Source organism: Odocoileus virginianus, chromosome X (genome assembly GCF_023699985.2).
Source record: "Odocoileus virginianus isolate 20LAN1187 ecotype Illinois chromosome X, Ovbor_1.2, whole genome shotgun sequence".
NCBI classification, from domain to species: domain Eukaryota; kingdom Metazoa; phylum Chordata; class Mammalia; order Artiodactyla; family Cervidae; genus Odocoileus; species Odocoileus virginianus.
Window position 1 is genome coordinate 21,426,236 of NC_069708.1, and position 18,152 is coordinate 21,444,387.

The 18,152-nt window shown below is 38.5% G+C and overlaps 1 protein-coding gene across 1 annotated transcript in view; it reads left to right on the top strand.

The window, feature by feature from the left end:
* The window catches only part of HEPH (hephaestin), a 180,470-nt gene that overhangs the window by 65,341 nt on the left and 96,977 nt on the right, over positions 1 to 18,152 (top strand). Inside the window, 8 exon segments of the mRNA XM_070462018.1 lie at positions 483 to 665; positions 1,739 to 1,993; positions 3,386 to 3,554; positions 4,715 to 4,851; positions 9,042 to 9,173; positions 10,743 to 10,954; positions 13,449 to 13,599; positions 16,325 to 16,537. Coding sequence (XP_070318119.1) covers positions 483 to 665; positions 1,739 to 1,993; positions 3,386 to 3,554; positions 4,715 to 4,851; positions 9,042 to 9,173; positions 10,743 to 10,954; positions 13,449 to 13,599; positions 16,325 to 16,537 — 1,452 coding nt within the window.

The window sequence follows — 18,152 nt, forward strand, 5'->3', positions numbered from 1 at the left end:
TGATACTTTTTTTTCTTATTTCATTAAAAAAACCCTCAAATTAGTAATGCTGAAAATCAAGTTACATATGAATAAATGTGTACTAATAGTTTTTTGGATAGGATTGAAAGTGTAGCCATCAGAATTTGGGGAGGATTGTAAGTTTGGTTGGAAATGTGGTATGTTTAAGGTATAGTCAGTCCTGAAGACCTGTGTGTTGTGGTCAGGTTAAGGCCCTGAGTTGAAGACATAGGCAGGGATGGTGGGAGGGAATTATTCTAGATTCTATGTGATTCACCTTCAAGTCCTAGGCTCAACTGAATTGGTGACTTTATCTAAGGAATTTGGAAATAGAAATTAGCAGCAGAATGTTCTATCTACTTTTCTGTTGCTGATGGACTCTTAAGGCTCCATTCTTTCTATTCTTACTTGTGAGTACCCCTTGCAGCTTACTGTTGCTAAAGAAAGAAAGTTCTTAAAGGCTCTTTTATTACTTTCAATAGGAACCCTGGATGGGAGCTTCCCTCCTCGGCGGCAGGATGTGGACAATGATTTCTTCCTTCTTTTTAGTGTGATAGATGAGAACCTTAGCTGGCATATCAATGAGAACATTGCCACTTACTGCTCAGACCCTGCCTCAGTGGACAAAGAAGATGAGGACTTCCAGGAGAGCAATAGGATGCACGGTGAGCTGGGAGTAATTGGCCACATATAACAGTGAACACTGATTGAGGTTCTCCACTGGGTCTAGTATTTGGTGAATGTTTTCACATACCTGGTTCTTTTTAATCCTCAAGAGGACCATGGGTGGCTTTTCCCTGTTTCACTCATGAGTAAACCAAGGCTCTAGGATTACACAGAAAATAAATGGCACAGCTAAAATTCCAACCCTAATCTCTCTGGCTATGCTCTTGCCATTAGGTACCTTGCCTTCTAACGTGGAACAGCCCAGGGTTGTTGATTCCAAAGTCATATACTCTATGCTTAGTCATTGGCTACGGTTGCCAAATGATATAACTAGTTAACATTTCTTTGTTCTAAAAAGGATGCAAACTGGAAAAATTACATGTTTTGTAGAGAAAAGAAATGAGTTCCCTTAAGGGTGTTAACCATCTTAATTAAATTTAAAACAAACAAAAGGCACAGAAGTCCTAAGGCATGGACAGAAAATGGATTTTAAAAATGAAAAAAGTTGATTTTGCTTTTGTTTAACTATAGGAGTGATTTACATAGTGACAGAGATAGGCTCAAAACCAGAGTGCCAAGAGGAGGTGAAAACTCAAGGGGAATATGTGAAAGATGGTTTGAACAGCTCAAATTTCTCTTGAGTTTTATACCAATTGCTTTTAATGACAATTAGTTAATTAACTTGACAATTTCCCTGTGGAAATTTCAGAAGGAAATTGTCCTAGAAGGAAAGAAGGTTTATAAAATAAAACTCCATTTCTTAGAAAGCTTCCTCAAATTGTTGGGTTGGAATCCTGGCTCTACCATTTAATTCCTCTGTGGTCTTGGGAGAGAAGTATTAATAACTTTACCTCTCTGAGCCTAGATTTTCACTTTTTTTTCCATACCAGTGAATTCTGATACTTCTTAGGACTGTTTGTGAGATTTATATGAGATAATGCATATGGTCAGCACAGTGTACTCTTCGAAACCTCACCTAAGTGTTACCTATTATTATTGTCAGATGGTAAGGCTTCTCTCATTGGGCTATCATTTCCTAACTCTGATATTTTCTTTGTGTTTTATTTTGCAGCAATAAATGGCTTTGTATTTGGAAACTTGCCAGATCTAAGTATGTGTGCACAGAAACGTGTGGCCTGGCACTTGTTTGGCATGGGCAATGAGGTAGATGTCCACACGGTTTTCTTCCATGGACAGATGCTGACCATCCGAGGTCATAGAACTGATGTGGCTCATATCTTTCCAGCCACTTTTGTGAGTGCTGAGATGGTGCCCCAGGAACCTGGCACCTGGTTAATCAGCTGCCAAGTGAATAGTCATTTGCAAGGTGAGATCTAACATCTCTGATCCTTTAGTTATAGGAGGTAGGTGGCAGTGATGGTTATCAGGAGCCTGGGTTTCTGACCTGGAGCCATAAGATTTGTCTTTCAGGTGAGATAGCTGGATGTAAATGATGAAACATTAGAATTCTGGGATTCCAGGTTCCTTCTTGGCTCAGTCATTAAATTGCAGGTTGACCTTGGGCATGCTCTCTGGGTTTTATCTTCCCCGTCTCTAACATAAGATTGTATAGGAATGAATGAGTGAACCTTTGGTAAGTCATGTCACATTTTTTGAGTCTATGTTTCCTCATATGAGGATTGCAATAATAATTCCCACCTTATAAAGTTGTAAAGAGGTTTCAGAGAGATAATGGAATTTTGAAGCTTAGAGATGGGGGAATGATGAGACCAAGACTGGATACAAGAGAAGAAAATGAGCACTCAAATGTGCAGTTGGAAGATAGGCAATTAAATCTTAATTCTACCTCTGACTAGCTATGTAATCTTGGGCAAGTTATGTAACCTCTCTGATCCTTAGAAAAAAACCTTTGTCTGCAAAAGGGAACATTAAGTCTGTTTCACAGGCTAGTTATGAGGACTGAAGGAAGTAACTAAAATATGTAAATCACCTAATAAAGGGTCTAGCAGATAGTACACATTCAATGAAAATGAATATCCTTATCTCCTCTTTCTTCATAGCTCAGATTTCTAATTTCAAATTTCATATTTCCTTGGGATGTTGTGAGACTCAAATGAGATAATGTACCTGAATGACCTCTGTACACAGCCAAACAAATATAACACAGTATCATCCATTACCACTATGCCTCAATGTAACAGTTCCACATTTGGAAACACTACTTAGAATCTACACTTTCCTGATAGTCCCAAGTGTGAAGCTTCATCTTCATATGTAGATGTTCCTTTATTTTGGAAGCTTCCCGTTTTACAAATAACACTCTTCTTTTTAAAATTTGATATTCCCATGGGCCTATTCTCCCCATTTACAAATTAGAGGTTAAGCTCAAATCTAGGAAGTGACTTGCCTGAGTTCCTATAGATAGTGACAAGGCTTGGACTTGGAATTCAGGTATTTTGACTTCAAGTTCCATGATGCTACTACAGTGTAAGCATTTTGCAGAGGCAAGAATGAAGGTCTGATAAATGAGTTAGCAGTGGTGAGCAGGTGGGAGATACTTGAATTCCCACTTGTACTCCCTGTCTCCCTCTCCCAGTCAGGCTCTTTAGGAGTAAGAGAAAGTAGCTCATTTGGAGGGAGGGGTAAAGAGCCTAGTGAAGGGTGAAAGCGGGAAACAATAGGAAAAGGAGGAAGATGAGTCACCTGGGTAAAAGATGTATTGGGTAGAATGGAGCCAGCCTTGATGTTTTTCCTCCAGATGGCATGCAAGCACTCTACAAGGTCAAGTCTTGCTCCATGGCACCTCCCATGAACTTACTCACAGGCAAAGTCCGGCAGTACTTCATTGAGGCCCATGAGATTCAATGGGACTATGGCCCTTTGGGGCATGATGGGAGTACGGGAAAGAATTTGAGGGAGCCAGGCAGGTAAGAAGTAATGTGTTTCCTGTCTCTACTCCTTAGTCCACCCACAAACACCTATTACTCCCTCTCAGAAATCTCTCACTTCACTTGGGGATCACAATCATTGTCTGAAGTTAATGGCACAACTATTAATCAAATTCTCGTGACCCTGCAGGAGTGCCTGCTCTTGGAGAGTTATAAAGCTTTTTGTATTGTCATGTCATATTCCCAGCCAAGGGTCCAAACAGAAAAGAAGGCCAAGATGGGGTCATGTCATTTAAAATTACATTTCTCCAATTCTAATTTATCAATTATTTATCATGTTGCTCCTTTCTTTCTTTACCATAGTCTGAAGGACACATTTAAGCTGAAGTGTAAAATGTACTCTTAAAAGTATAAGAAGAAGGGAAGGAACCTGCCTTATGGTCATTCCATGTCCATCCTTTTTGAGGAATTTCTCCAAATTTTCATGCTTCATTCATGAATCAGATATGGGCAAGATAGAGTAGAAGGTTGGTGCCCTAATCAGTTGCTGGGCCTTAAGTTACACTGACTCACTGGGCTATCAGTGATTCCAGGTCTTTTTAAAAGATGCACTTGATAGATGACTAAGAGAGTTTATGGACAATTCTACAGAGCACAAAGTCATGTTTATTCTCCAGTAGAAAATAATAGAATGAATCTGCAGAAAATATAGGAAAATAGGTACTTGGGTGTCAGCATGGCTTCTAAGAATCTACAACTGGTCTTTCTAAGTTAGTGTGCTTTCATTTTTAAATGAAAGATATTAAGGGGAGAAAGGATTCAGAGTACCTGAGGATGATTAATAACAGATGTAAGACTATTTAACTCTGGAGAATAGAACTGATCCCAGCATCTAGAACTTACAAGCAAGAAGATTTCAGTCTACTATAAAGAACTCCAATCATAAGAACTATCCAACAGTAAGAGGAATTATTTTCTCTGAAAATGAGTTCCCTGATCTTGGAAAGGCTGAAGCAGAAGCTATGCATCATTAATTTGTGTTTTGCCAGAAGAGATACCGTCACTAGGTGAAAGTTAACCTGGATGATCTCTGAGGTCCTTCCTAAACAAAGATCCATAAATTGATAAGAACAAGTGTGCAATGGGAATCTATTTGACATATGGCTAAATAATTTGGTATTTGCCTCCTTATATGCCAGTGGCTCAGATAAATTCTTCCAGAAGAGCTCCATCCGAATTGGGGGCACTTACTGGAAAGTTCGATATGAAGCCTTCCAAGATGAGACATTCCAGGAAAAGGTGCAGCTGGAGGAAGATAAGCATCTTGGAATTCTGGGTAAGGAACCCTTAACTTATGAATTTAATTGACTAGAGCCAGAGAATTGGGAAGGGCTTAAAAACTGGAGCCTGGTAGCCACTCAGAAACATGCTCTAGACCAACATTTCTCAGAATGAGTCCCAAGAGAGTAGTGTTTTGTGGAAAAGGGTTATGGGTCTAAAAATATCTGCAAAACACTAAGTTAAACATAGTCAAATAGTATTCTTATGTGCAGGGCTTCCCAGAGCTGTGGATTTATTTTTGTTCATCATGAATCTCCATGATGGGAGTAAAATATACATCATTTCTTATATATATTTGACTACTGAAACTTTTTTTTTTTACATTGAACATCTTCTGATAGCAGTACTGTACTAATCATAGTTTTAAACATTATTCTCTAGGTATATTTTTGAGGGGCTGTTTAAGGCAGTAAGACTGTTTAGGATCTTGGAAATATGGAACCAGGAGCAAATGGCGTGACATGTAGACATGGTTGCTATGGTGAAGGATGTAGAACAAAGCTTAGGACCTGACCTATGGAAGGTATCTAAAAGGCCTAAAGCACAGTATAGCCCTGAAATAGTATAGGAAGGTTGGGTGTGGCTTATTCACCTAGTTGAGCCAGGCAACGAGATAGATTAGATGGGAGAAAACTTTGAAAATGAAATAATATAATAGACCATATTCTGGGGCTAGATATTTACCAGTTGATTTTCAGAGTTCTGATAATGGACAATTGGTGTTTCATTAGCTGGATAGAGAGATAATAAGGAGTAGAAGCACACCTTGGTTTGGAATAGAGGGTGAGTGGTGAGTAAAAAGAGCTATCATTAGCTGGTATTCAGTATATGTCCCCAGTCTTTTTTTTTTTTCCTTCAATTTTATTGTGGCAAAATATGCTTAACATAAAATTTACCATCTTAATCATTTTTAAGTATATCGTTCAGTGGTATTAAATACATTTATAACATTGCACAGCCATTACCACCATCCATTTTCATACTCTTTCCATCTTGTAAAACTGAAACACTATACCAATTAACAAATAATTACCTATTCTCCCCCCCAACCCTTGGCAATCACTATTCTACTAATACCTTCTGTCTCTATGATTTTGATTACTCCAAGTAACTCATATAAGTGGAATTATATAATATTTGTCTTTTTGTGACTGACATTTCACTTAGTATAATGTCCTTAAGGTCTAGCCATGTTGTAGTATATTGCAGAATTTCCACTGTAGGTATATACGTTTTGCTAAACTTATTCATTTGTCTATCAGTGAACAGTTGGTTTGTGTCCACATTTTAGCCATTGGGAATAATGTTATGAATATGGGTACACAAATGTTTCTTTGAGGCATGCTTTCAATTGCTTTGGGTATATACACAGAAATGAAATTGCTGGATCTCATGGTAGTTCTAGTTTTATTATTTGAGGAACTGCCACAGTGTTTTCCACAGTATCTGCACCATTTTACACACCCACCAGCAGTGCACAAGGGGTTCCAATTTCTATACATCCTTGGCAACACTTATTTTTCTCATATTATCTATCCTAATGGGTATGAGGAGATAGCTCATTGTAGTTTTGGCTTGCATTTTCCTGATGATTAGTGATGTTGAAAGAGCATCTTTTCATGTGCCCATTGGCTGTTTGTATATCTTCTTTGGAAAAATGTCTATTCAAGTCCTTTGTGCATCTTTATTTGAACTATCTTTTTGTTGTTGAGTTTTAGTTCTCTAGTATTCTGGATGTTAATCCCTTGTCACATATGATTTGCAAATATTTTCTCTCATTCTCTGGACTGCCTTTTCACTCTGTTGGTACTGTTCTTCTTCTTTTTTTTCTTGGCTGTGTTTCATGGCATGTAGGATCTAAGCTCCCCAACCAGGTATTGAACCTGTACCCCCTGACTTGGAAGTGTGGAGTCTTAACCACTAGACAACCAGGTAGACCCTGTTGGTAGTGTCTCTTGATACACATTTAATTTTTTTTTTTCATGAAATACAGTATTTTTTAATTACCTGTGCCTCTGATGTCATAGCCAAGAAATCATTGCCAAATCCAGTGTCCTGAAGATTTTGCCATATGTTTATAAACAGTTGTATTGTTTTAGGCAAATTTAGATCTTTGATGATTTTTAGTTAATTTTTTTGCATATGATGTTAGGTAAAGGTTTAGCCACTCTTTTGCATATATAAATTCAGTTTTCCCAACACTATTTGTTTAAAAAGTTGTCCTCATATCTGTGAGGATTTATTTCTGGGCTCTCTATGCTATTCCATTGGTCCATATATCTGTTGTCTTTATGCTACTACCACACTGGTTTGATTACCATAGCTTTGTAGTAAGTTTTAAAATCAGGACATGTAATGTCTTCCAGTTTGTTCTTAACCCCCAAGATTGTTTTTGCTGCTTGGAGTCCCTTAAGATTACATATACATTGCTCATGTGGAATTGACATTTTAACAATATTAATTCTTCTCACCTATGAACATGGAATGTATTTCCACTTTCATGTGTATTTTATCAATGGTTAATAGTTTTATTTCTACAAATCTTTCACCTCCTTGGTTAAGTAATGTCTAGGTATTTTATTCTTTTCATGGTATTATAAATGAAATTGCTTTTGTAATTTATCTTTCAGATTTTTCACTGTTAGTGCAACTGACTTTTGTGTCTTGACTTTGTATTCTACTCTTTTGAGGAATTCATTTATTTTAATTTGTATGTGTGTGTGTGTGTGTGTGTGTGTGTAAGCTTTAGGATTTTCCAAATAATTATGATAAGAATCATATCATCTGCAAATAGAGATATGTACTTCTTCATTTCCAGTTTGGATATTTTTTATTTCTTTTCCTTGACTAATTGCTCTGGCTAGAAATTCCAGTAATATATGGAATAGAAGTGGTAAAAGCAAACATCCTTGCTTGTTCCTAATCTCAGAGGAAAAGTTTCAGTCTTCCAACATCAAGTATGATGTTTGCTGTGGGTTTTTCATATATGGCTTTTATTATGTCGAAGCAGTCTCTTTCTATTCCTAGCTTTTGAATGTTTTATATTATTAAAGAGTGTTCAATTTTGTTGTGTTTTTTTTCTGCATTAACCAAGATGATAATTTTTTTCTTTTATTTTGTTAACCTAGTGTATTACACTGATTGTTTTTTGTGTGTTGAAACATTCTTGCATTCCAAGAATAAATATTACTTAGTCAAGATATGTAATCTTTTTAATATGCTACTGAATTTCATTTGCTAGTATTTTGTTGGGGATTTTTGCATTAGTATTCAGAAGTAATATTGGTGTATAGCTTTTGTTTTCTTGTAATATCTTTGTCAAGCTTTGATAGCAGTGTAATGCTGACCTCATAGAATGAGTTAGAATATAATCCCTCCTTTCCAATTTTTGGGGAATATTTGAGGATTGGTAGTAGTTCTTTAAATGTTTAGTAGAATTCACCAGTAAAGCCATCTGGCTTTTCTTAGTTGCCATATTTTTGATTAATGGTTCAATCTTCTTATTTGTCTTTCAGATTTTCTATTTCTTCACACTTCAGTCTTGGTAGGTTTTCTGTTCTAGAAATTCATCTATTTGTTCATGTACAATTGTTAATAGCATTCTCTTATGATATTTTTTCACTTCTATAGGATTAGTAGTAATGTCCCTACTTTCATTTCTGATTTTAGTAATTTGAGTCTTTTTGGCTATGCTGGGTCTTCATTGTTGTGCAGGTTTTCCTCTAGTTGCAGAAAGCAGGGGCCACTCTCTAGTTGTGGTAAGTAGGCTTCTCACTGTGGTGGCATCTCTTGTTGTGGAGCACAGACTCCAGAGCACTTGGGCTTCAGTAATTGTGGCTTGTAGGCTCAGTAGTTGTGGCTCCTAGGCTCTATAACACAGGCTCAGTAGTTGTAGTGCATGGATTAGCTGCTCTGAGGCATGGGATCCTCCTGTATCTGGGATTGAACCCATGTCTTCCACATTGGCAGGTGGACTCTTTACAACTGAGCCACCAGGGCAGCCTGAAATAGCGGATTTTAAATTGTTTTTTATAACTATAAACGGCAATATACTAGAAAAAGATTATTCTTATTACTGCAGAGAGAAAAGTTTTCTTTTACATTTCTCTTTCCTTTCCCTTCTGTTTCCATCCTCCCTTGTCATCAGTGTTTTAATTCCCATTGTCTCTCCTTCCCATTTTCCAGGACCAGTAATCCGGGCTGAGGTGGGTGACACCATCCTGGTGATCTTCTACAACCGTGCCTCCCAGCCATTCAGCATACAGCCTCATGGAGTCTTTTATGAGAAGGACTCTGAGGGAACAGTATACAATGATGGTGAGCAGGCAGGGTTTCAAGAAATGTGGGCTGCAGATAATAGCAGGTACCTCTAGAGCAGCAGTCTCGAACCTTTTTGGTACTAGGGACTGGTTTCATGGAAGACAATTTTTCCATAGACTGAGTTGGGGAGAATTGTTTTAGGATGATTCAAGTGCATTGCATTTACTGTTCACTTTATTTCTGTTATTATTTCATCAGCTCCACCTCAGATCATCAGGCATTAGATTGTGGAGTTTGAGCACTCCTGCTCTAGAGAATATATAAATAGGGGAAGGAAGCAGAGAAAAGAAGGCAGAATTAACTGCCATGGATGGATGTTGTTAAGTATGATATTATAGTGAGACAGAGCTAGGATCAATGAGACAACTTTTAAATAGAAATATATTCTGGTTATAAAAATAACGTATATATGTTATGGAATTTTGATAAAAATGGAAAATTATAAATTAAATAGACCCCGTAGGTAGATTGCCATTACATTTTGATATACTTTTTCATATTTTCTGTGTTTATACAAATGTATAGATTTATAATGGTATGTTTTGTACACTTTGGTATCTTACTGTTTTCACTTACCTTTATATTGTTCCCATCTTCTATGTCATTATAATGTTACAGACATTTTAATGACTATGCAATAAGGTAAAAATAGTTACCTTATCCTCTATCATTTAGACATGTACATTGCTTTCATTATTTTTTGATATTGTAAATCATGTTACAATGAATGAATATGTACATTTGGTTTGAATTACTACCTCAGGAAAGAATCCTACAAATGGGATTATTGGGTAGTTAATTTCTTCTTTTCCTTGAGAGTAATGCTAACACATGCATGCTAATCTCAAGTCAAAAGTACCCAAAAAAAAAATACTGAAAGCATAAAAAGCCAAGAATAAAAGAATATTCTACAATGCAACTGGTCTAGACTTTTCAAGAAATCAGTGCCAAAGGGGGAAAAATTAAAGAGACAACACCAAGGGCAACATGAAATCCTTGTCTAATTTTGGTTGTATAAAAGACATTTTGGAGATTGGATTTTTTTAAATACACTGGATATTAGATGGTATTAGGGTATTTTTGAGGTGTGGTCATCTTATTGCAATAGTATAAGAGATGGTTACTGATGTATATAGAAGTGAAATGTCATTATTCTTGCATTTCACTTCCCAATGATTTAGAAAAAGTAACCATATACATAGATTTAGATAAATTTAAGATGGCTAAGCCTGTGATAAAATAGATAACCAACAAGTCCCTACTGTAAAAAAAAATGATAAATAAATTTTAAAAATAAAATACAAAAAGAAAGATGGCCAAATGTTAACAATCAGCTTCAAGTGGTAGAGTGATTATTGTACTATCCTTTAAGGTTTTCTGTATGTTTGAAACTTTAAAGACTTAGGAACAATCAATGAACAAGAAAAAATAAGTTAAAATCATCCTAAATTTTACTACCATGTAATAAATTCCAAAATGCCTTTGTAGTTTATTATCTTACTCCACCATTTGGAGATGTTGATACTCTAGCCAATGTGAGCAATAAATTCTATGTTTTTCCTGCAGACTCTTCCCACCCTGGCTTAGTGGCTAGGCCCTTTGAGAAAGTAACATACCGCTGGACAGTCCCTCCCCATGCTGGCCCCACTGTTCAGGATCCTGCATGTCTCACCTGGACATACTTCTCTGCTGCAGATCCCATAAGAGATACCAATTCTGGTCTGGTGGGCCCCCTGCTGGTATGCAAGGCTGGCGCCTTGGGTACAGATGGCAAGCAGGTATTGTCAAGGTTTCTGGCTGGAAAGCCTGCTGGTAAGATGATGAGGCTGGATTGCTAAATAGAAGTTATGCATGGATCTGGGTTCTAAAAATAAGAGCATAAAAATTAACCAAGTTGTTGAATTGGAAATTAATAGTTGGTTGACCTCATGCTATTGTTTTTTGCCTCATCTGTTTGTCTAAACTTTATTTTTTTTCCCCTTTTCTTCTTTTTACTTGTTTTTTAAATTGGAGGTTAATTGCTTTACAATGTTGCGTTAGTTTCTGCCATACAACTACACAGATCAGTCATGACCTCATGCTATTTTGCATGCTATTCTGTTCATAAACACATATCTTCCTTAGTGTCTATTCCTTTCAATTTTATATTCTCCCAATATCTCCTCATTTTTTAAAATCTCAGTGGCCCTTAAAACTTGCTCTTAATCTCCAAATCTTCCCTACTGTTTTCTTGTCTTCTTTTATATTCAGCCCACAACTCTTAGCTGTTTAACTTTGGTCAAATTATTTAACCTCTCTTTGCCTTAATTTTATCATCTATAGTAAAAGGTTAACAATGGAAGTAAATATCTTGGCTTTCTGTGAAGATTAATTAAAATAATCCATATAGAGTGCTTAGTACAGTGTCTGATACCTAGTAAACACTCAGTAATAATATTAGTAAAATTAATAATTGATAATAAAATATTTTAATAATTAATATACTTATTTTTTATTTTATTTTCTAACTTATCCACCCATAGAGTCCCCCTCTGATCTCCTAGCCATCTTCCCCACTCCTGCCCCTAGTTGATTCCAGGCTCTCCTCTATCATACTCTGTACCTCTTCATCATAATCTTTTATTTTTTCCCTGCCCCCTTTCTTGCATTTCTCCCCTCCAGTCTTATAACTTTATTCTAACCACCTTTCAGTTCAGTTCAGTTCAGTTCAGTTCAGTCACTCAGTTGTGTTTGACTCTTTGTGACTCCATGAATCACAGCACTCCAGGCCTCCCTGTCCATCATCAAATCATAGAGTTTACTCAAACTCATATCCATCAAGTCAGTGATGCCATCCAGCCATCTCATCCTCTGTCATCCCCTTCGCCTCCTGTCCCCAATCCCTCCCAGCATCAGGGTCTTTTCCAATGAGTCAACTCTTCGCAGGGGTGGCCAAAGTATTGGAGTTTCAGCTTCGGCATCAGTTCTTCCAATGAACACCCAGGACTTATCTCTTTCAGGATGGACTGGTTGGATCTCCTTGCAGTTCAAGGGACTCTCAAGTGTCTTCTCCAACACCACAGTTCAAAAGCATCAATTGTTCGGTGCTCAGCTTTCTTCACAGTCCAACTCTCACATCCATACATGACCACTGGAAAAACCATAGCCTTGACCAGACGGACCTTTGTTGGCAAAGTAATGTCTCTGCTTTTTAATATGCTATCTAGGTTGGTCATCACTTTCCTTCCAAGGAGTAAGCATCTTTTAATTTCATGGCTGCAATCACCATCTGCAGTGATTTTGGAGCCCAGAAAAATAAAATATGATGCTGTTTCCACTATTTCCCCATCTATTTCCCATGAAGTGATGGGACCAGATGCCATGATCTTAGTTTTCTGAATGTTGAGCTTTAAGCCAACTTTTTCACTCTCCTCTTTCACTTTCATCTAGAGGCTTTTTAGTTCCTCTTCACTTTCTGCCATAAGGGTGGTGTCTTCTGCCTATCTGAGGTTATTGATATTTCTCCCAGCAATCTTGATTCCAGCTTGTGCTTCCAGCCCAGCCTTTCTCATGATGTACTCTGCATATAAGTTAAATAAGCAGGGTGACAATATACAACCTTGACATACTCCTTTTCCTATTTGGAACCAGTCTGTTGTTCTATGTCTGGTTCTAACTTGCTTCCTTACCTGCATATAGGTTTCTCAAGAGGCAGGTCAGGTGGTCTGGTATTCCCATCTCTTTCAGAATTTTCCGCAGTTTATTGTGATCTACACAGTCAAAGGCTTTGGCATAATCAATAAAGCAGAAATAGATGTTTTTCTGGAACTCTCTTGCTTTTTCGATGATCCAGCAGATGTTGGCAATTTGATCTCTGGTTCCTCTGCCTTTTCTTAAACCAGCTTGAATATCTGGAAGTTCACCGTTCACGTATTGATGAAGCCTGGCTTGGAGAATTTTGAGCATTACTTTACTAGCGTGTGAGACAGGTGCAATTGTGTGGTAGTCTGAGCATTCTTTGGGATTGCCTTTCTTTGGGATTGGAATGAAAACTGACCTTTCCCAGTCCTATGGCCACCGCTGAGTAGCCACCTTTATCTACCTGCAATTTGAAATTACCCGAGAAAACACTTCTTAGCATCAACTATAGCTCTAGGCAGGAGATATGGATTTGGCTCTGTGTTTGGAAAGGAAATGGAAAATAATCAAGGATCACTGGGGTCTGAAGCTGCACAGTTCACAACTGCTAAAACTGTTGTCATTCCCCTTTGTTTTCTTCCACTGTGACTACAGAAAGGAGTGGATAAAGAATTCTTTCTCCTTTTTACTGTGTTGGATGAGAACAAGAGCTGGTACAGCAATACCAATCAAGCAGCTGCTATGTTGGATTCCCGACTGCTCTCAGAGGATGCCAAAGGTTTTCAAGACTCTAATCGGATGCATGGTATGGAGAGTGCTTTTACCCTAAGCTATAGCTGAGAAGTTATGAGTAAAATCTAACCTAGACTTAATCATGATCCATCCCTGAAAACATTGATTCTATTGGTCAGCTCTGCTAAGAGACAAGCTAAATTGAGGGATTAAACCTAAGCCAGCACATTTTATCCTTAACACCTTCCTGTGCTCTGTTCTGTGTTATGCAGTGTGGGAGGCACTGGAAAAAAAAATACTATGAAATGAGGATTGCATACAAAGGGCCCACTAGGAGAATGAGGAGAGTAACCTGGGATGATACCTTTCCAGTCTTATCTCCTCTCTTATCACCCACTAGCCTTGCTTCCCAAACCTCCTACTACAGCCAAATGGAGATATTTTCTCTATGTAGACATGTGTGTGTAGAGTGCTCAGTCGCTCAGCTATGTCCAACTCTTTGTGATCCCATGGACTACTGTAGCCTACCAGGCTCCTCTGTCCATGGAATTTTCCAGGCAAGAATACTGGAATGGGTTGCCTTTCCTGCTCCTGGGGATCTTCCTGACCCAGGGATTGAACCTATGTCTTCTGCATCTTCTGCCTTGGCAGGCGGATTCTATACAGACATACTTTGTACTTTTCTGAGCTCAAGCTTTTGTAATGCTTTGTACTCCGCTTGAAAAGCCCCTCTTTACATATTTGCTTTTATCCTATGGAAATTCTTCTCATTCTCTAAAACTCTACTCATAAATGACCTCTTCCATGTAACCATTTCTTATCACCCAATCCTAGGATAATGATACTCTCTTCTGAACTACTGTTGTATTTTAATCAGATTTTTTAATTGCAAGTTCCATATAATCCTCAATATTGTAGTTATTTGCTACATGGCTTTTGACTTCTGCTAGACTGTAGTCTCCTTAAAGGTGAGTATTATTTGTTGTTTTTCCATTTACACTTTACATGGTCTAATATATAGTAAATATTTATTGAACTGATGAACTACTAAATTAGTGAGTAGGTGAGTGGATCAGTGAGTGAATTGATAGGGAGAAATGGTCCAAGTTTGCAAGGACCTCTCAGCATTTTGCAATTAAATGAGACTAATAATGTCCATAGAACATGTAAGACAGACTATGATTAAGTGCTAAATTGTGTGGAACAGCTTTTAAGTGACATAGAGTTCAGAAAAGGAGAACATTGTTGAAGAAAAATCCAATTAAATAATTACTGGAAGAAGGAATTGCTTGACTGAGCCTTGAAGTTTGAATCAAACTTTGCAAACATTGTAGTAAAGGAAGCATAATCAAGAGGTTAGTGATGTTTTCATCAGCATCCCATGGGATTATCAAATAAAGTTACTCATTAAAGCTGGTTTCAGTGGGTGTAAGGACACTGAAGAGGGATCAGCTTCAAGCAGGCCTCCCTGTATTTTTTAGGGGTGTGTGCAGGGTGAGATGGGGTCAAGAATGAGTGTGTCTTTTGGCTCCATCTCTTGGTTCTCATTACCAGTCAGTTACATCAGTTGGAAAAAATAATACAGTCTATGAACCAAATTTATTCCTGATTGAATTTATTGAGCACTTGGTAAGTATTAGGCAACATCCTAGGTGCTTAGATACTGGAAAAATGATGTGCTTCTTGCTAAGTTAATCTAGTGTAGAAGCTAAATGTAAGTAAATCATAGGACTCTATGGTAAGTGACATTTCAGAATTTTGTGGGGAGAAAATTTCAAGGAAGCCAGAAAGAGTATAATAACTCTGCTTCACAGGGTAGGTGATATTTGAGCTAGTGTATAATGTTTGCTGTAGTGAAAGACCAGGGGGAGAATCTATTACAAGCAGAGGGAACAGCATGTGAAAATCCAACATGTATTTTCTAAGTGCCTACCATGTTTAAGGTCTTGTAGTGTGTGTCAGTTGCTCAGTTGTGTCTGACTCTTTGCAATCCCATAGACCATAACCCACCAAGCCCCTCTGTCCATGGAATTCTCCAGGAAAGAGTACTGGAGTGGGTTTCCATTTCTTTCTCCAGGGGATCTTCCCAACCCAGGGATCGACCTCAAGTCTCCCACATTGCAGGCAGGCTTTTTACCATCTGAGACACATGCACAGGCAAATAATTGAGCTCACAGGATAATGGTGTGTATGTGTATATAAAAAAGAATGGGGGAATAGATTACAGGTAGAAGTGCAGGGAGGAAGATTCTGTAGGATTCAGGCCAGAGATGATGAGAGCCAGAATCAGGGCAATGGGAGTGAAGATGAAGAGGATGATATAGATTGAAAGCTGAAGAAGGAATGTTGGGGAACTCTCACACTTTATAGGAGCATGGAGAATGAGAATAAGATGGAGGAGAAACAATCAGAAAAGCTATAAGAAAACCAGGGAAGTATGGTGCTACAGAATCCAAGGGAGGGTAGTTTTAGGAAAATGGGAATAGGAGAGATTGATACTTTTTTGGTATGTGAAGGAGTTTTGGGAGTGGAGAATAGTTCAGTTTTGCCAGGATGTGAAGTATGGTGGAGGAGGGTCAGGATGTAAAACCAGAAAGGTTATTTGAGCCCTCATCCCAAAGAGGCAGAGCATCATAAGTAGAATTAATGGGCTTAGAGAAGAAGGTAGAGGAGTTGAGAATGATTCAGAAATTTCAAGTTGTAGGAAACCTTAGCATAGTGCTGATGCCACACTGCCAGCTGGTGTCTGAGTAATCTGTTCTCATCTTCCCATTCTGTCTTGTGTTTCTGTTTTCCAGCCATTAATGGGTTTCTGTTCTCTAACCTGCCCAAGCTGGACATGTGCAAGGGTGACACAGTGGCCTGGCACCTGCTTGGCCTGGGCACAGAGACTGATGTGCATGGTGTCACATTCCAGGGCAACACTGTGCAGCTTCAGGGCATGAGGAAGAGTTCAGTCATGCTCTTTCCTCACACCTTTGTTATGGCCATCATGCAGCCTGATAACCCTGGTAAGTGCCTTAGCAGCTGACCCTAGGCTGAGAAAATTTGTTGAGCATTGGGCCAGATGAGGTGTGGAGCTGTTGAACAGCAAAGAAAAGTCATATTGAAGTACTTGGGAACTTTTCAATACTGTTGTGTCCTTTTCTCAATGTGTACTCCATGTTTTGGTTATTTGGATTCTCTTCTCAGCTGCAGGCAGAATAAAGAGCTGAGGAAATTCTTTTCTAGAATGACAAGACAAAAATAGAGATGCTGCCCAGTATTAGGGCAATTTGTGTATAGGCAGAGAATGGACTTAGCCACATAGCCCCATGGACATGTAGAGATTCTATAGATATAAGCCCTGCATTGAAGAAAAGATCAATGAAATATACCTACAAGTGCTTCCAACTCTGACATTCTGTGAAGATTTTTGCAACCTTCTGGTAGGAGTAGGGTGGTATGTGCTGCAACAGTTCTAGCCTAGGAACCATAACACAGGAACTTCTAGTCCAGGGTCTTTCATTAACTTGCTGTCTTATTTTTGTCTAGTCACTTCCCCTCTCTGTGGCTAGATTTCTTCCTTCTTTTCTTTTTTGTTCATTTCTCCTCCTCTCTCCCTCTCTTTAGTTCTTTACTCTCTTCCTCCATCCCTCCTTCCTTCCCCCTCCTCCTCCCTCTCCTTATCTTTCTTTCATAATTAAATTTGACTATAAGGTTTCTTCAGATTCCATCTTTGTGTGACATTTCCTAAATTGGCAAACAATTTTCTCTGTAGTTCCTAGGGTGTATTCTTTTTTCCAGGCAGTAGGTGGCAGTAGTGTTTGTAAGAAATATCTGTCAGTTCCATGCTGCTGCTGCTAAGTCGCTTCAGTCGTGTCCGACTCTGCGCGACCCCATAGACAGCAGCCCACCAGGCTCCCCCGTCCCTGGGATTCTCCAGGCAAGAACATTGGAGCGGGTTGCCATTTCCTTCTCCAATGCATGAAAGTGAAAAGTGAAAGTGAAGTCGCTCAGTCGTGTCCGACTCTTTGCGACCCCATGGACTGCAGCCTACCAGGCTCCTCCGTCAATAGGATTTTCCAGGCAAGAGTACTGGAGCAGTTCTCACTAAACTTTTAGTTCTATAAATTCCATTTATATTTGAGGAAAAATCCTTAAACAAAGCAAGTTTCCTTGATAACTTAATGATTTCATCATGGCATTGGGTTTGACACACACTTGACATGAAGCAGGCCTCCACAGACTTCTTGGGTCCTCATTTCTGCCCATCTGCCTAGGATACTTTGATCAAGGAGAGTTGATGTCAGCAAATTAGAAACAGCCATTAATGGGGCTGAAAGGACCAACAGAAATGAATGCTTGGAGTGAGCACTGGGGCGGGGAAGCTCTGAAAAAGAAAGACTCTTCTCTCTAGCTGTGGTCCGAAAGCCAAACCCTAGGTTTAATCTCTTTCATACAAAATCAACCAGGCTCCCCTGTAAGATCTACATGGCTCTCTAGGGCTCACAGTTATCAATATTTTGTCAGCGAATGGGTTTATAAGAAAGGCTTAAAAGGTTACTCCCAGTCAAAAAAAACCATGGAATATTACTCAGCCATTAAAAATAATATACATGTTTCGATGCTGTTCTCTTGAAACAT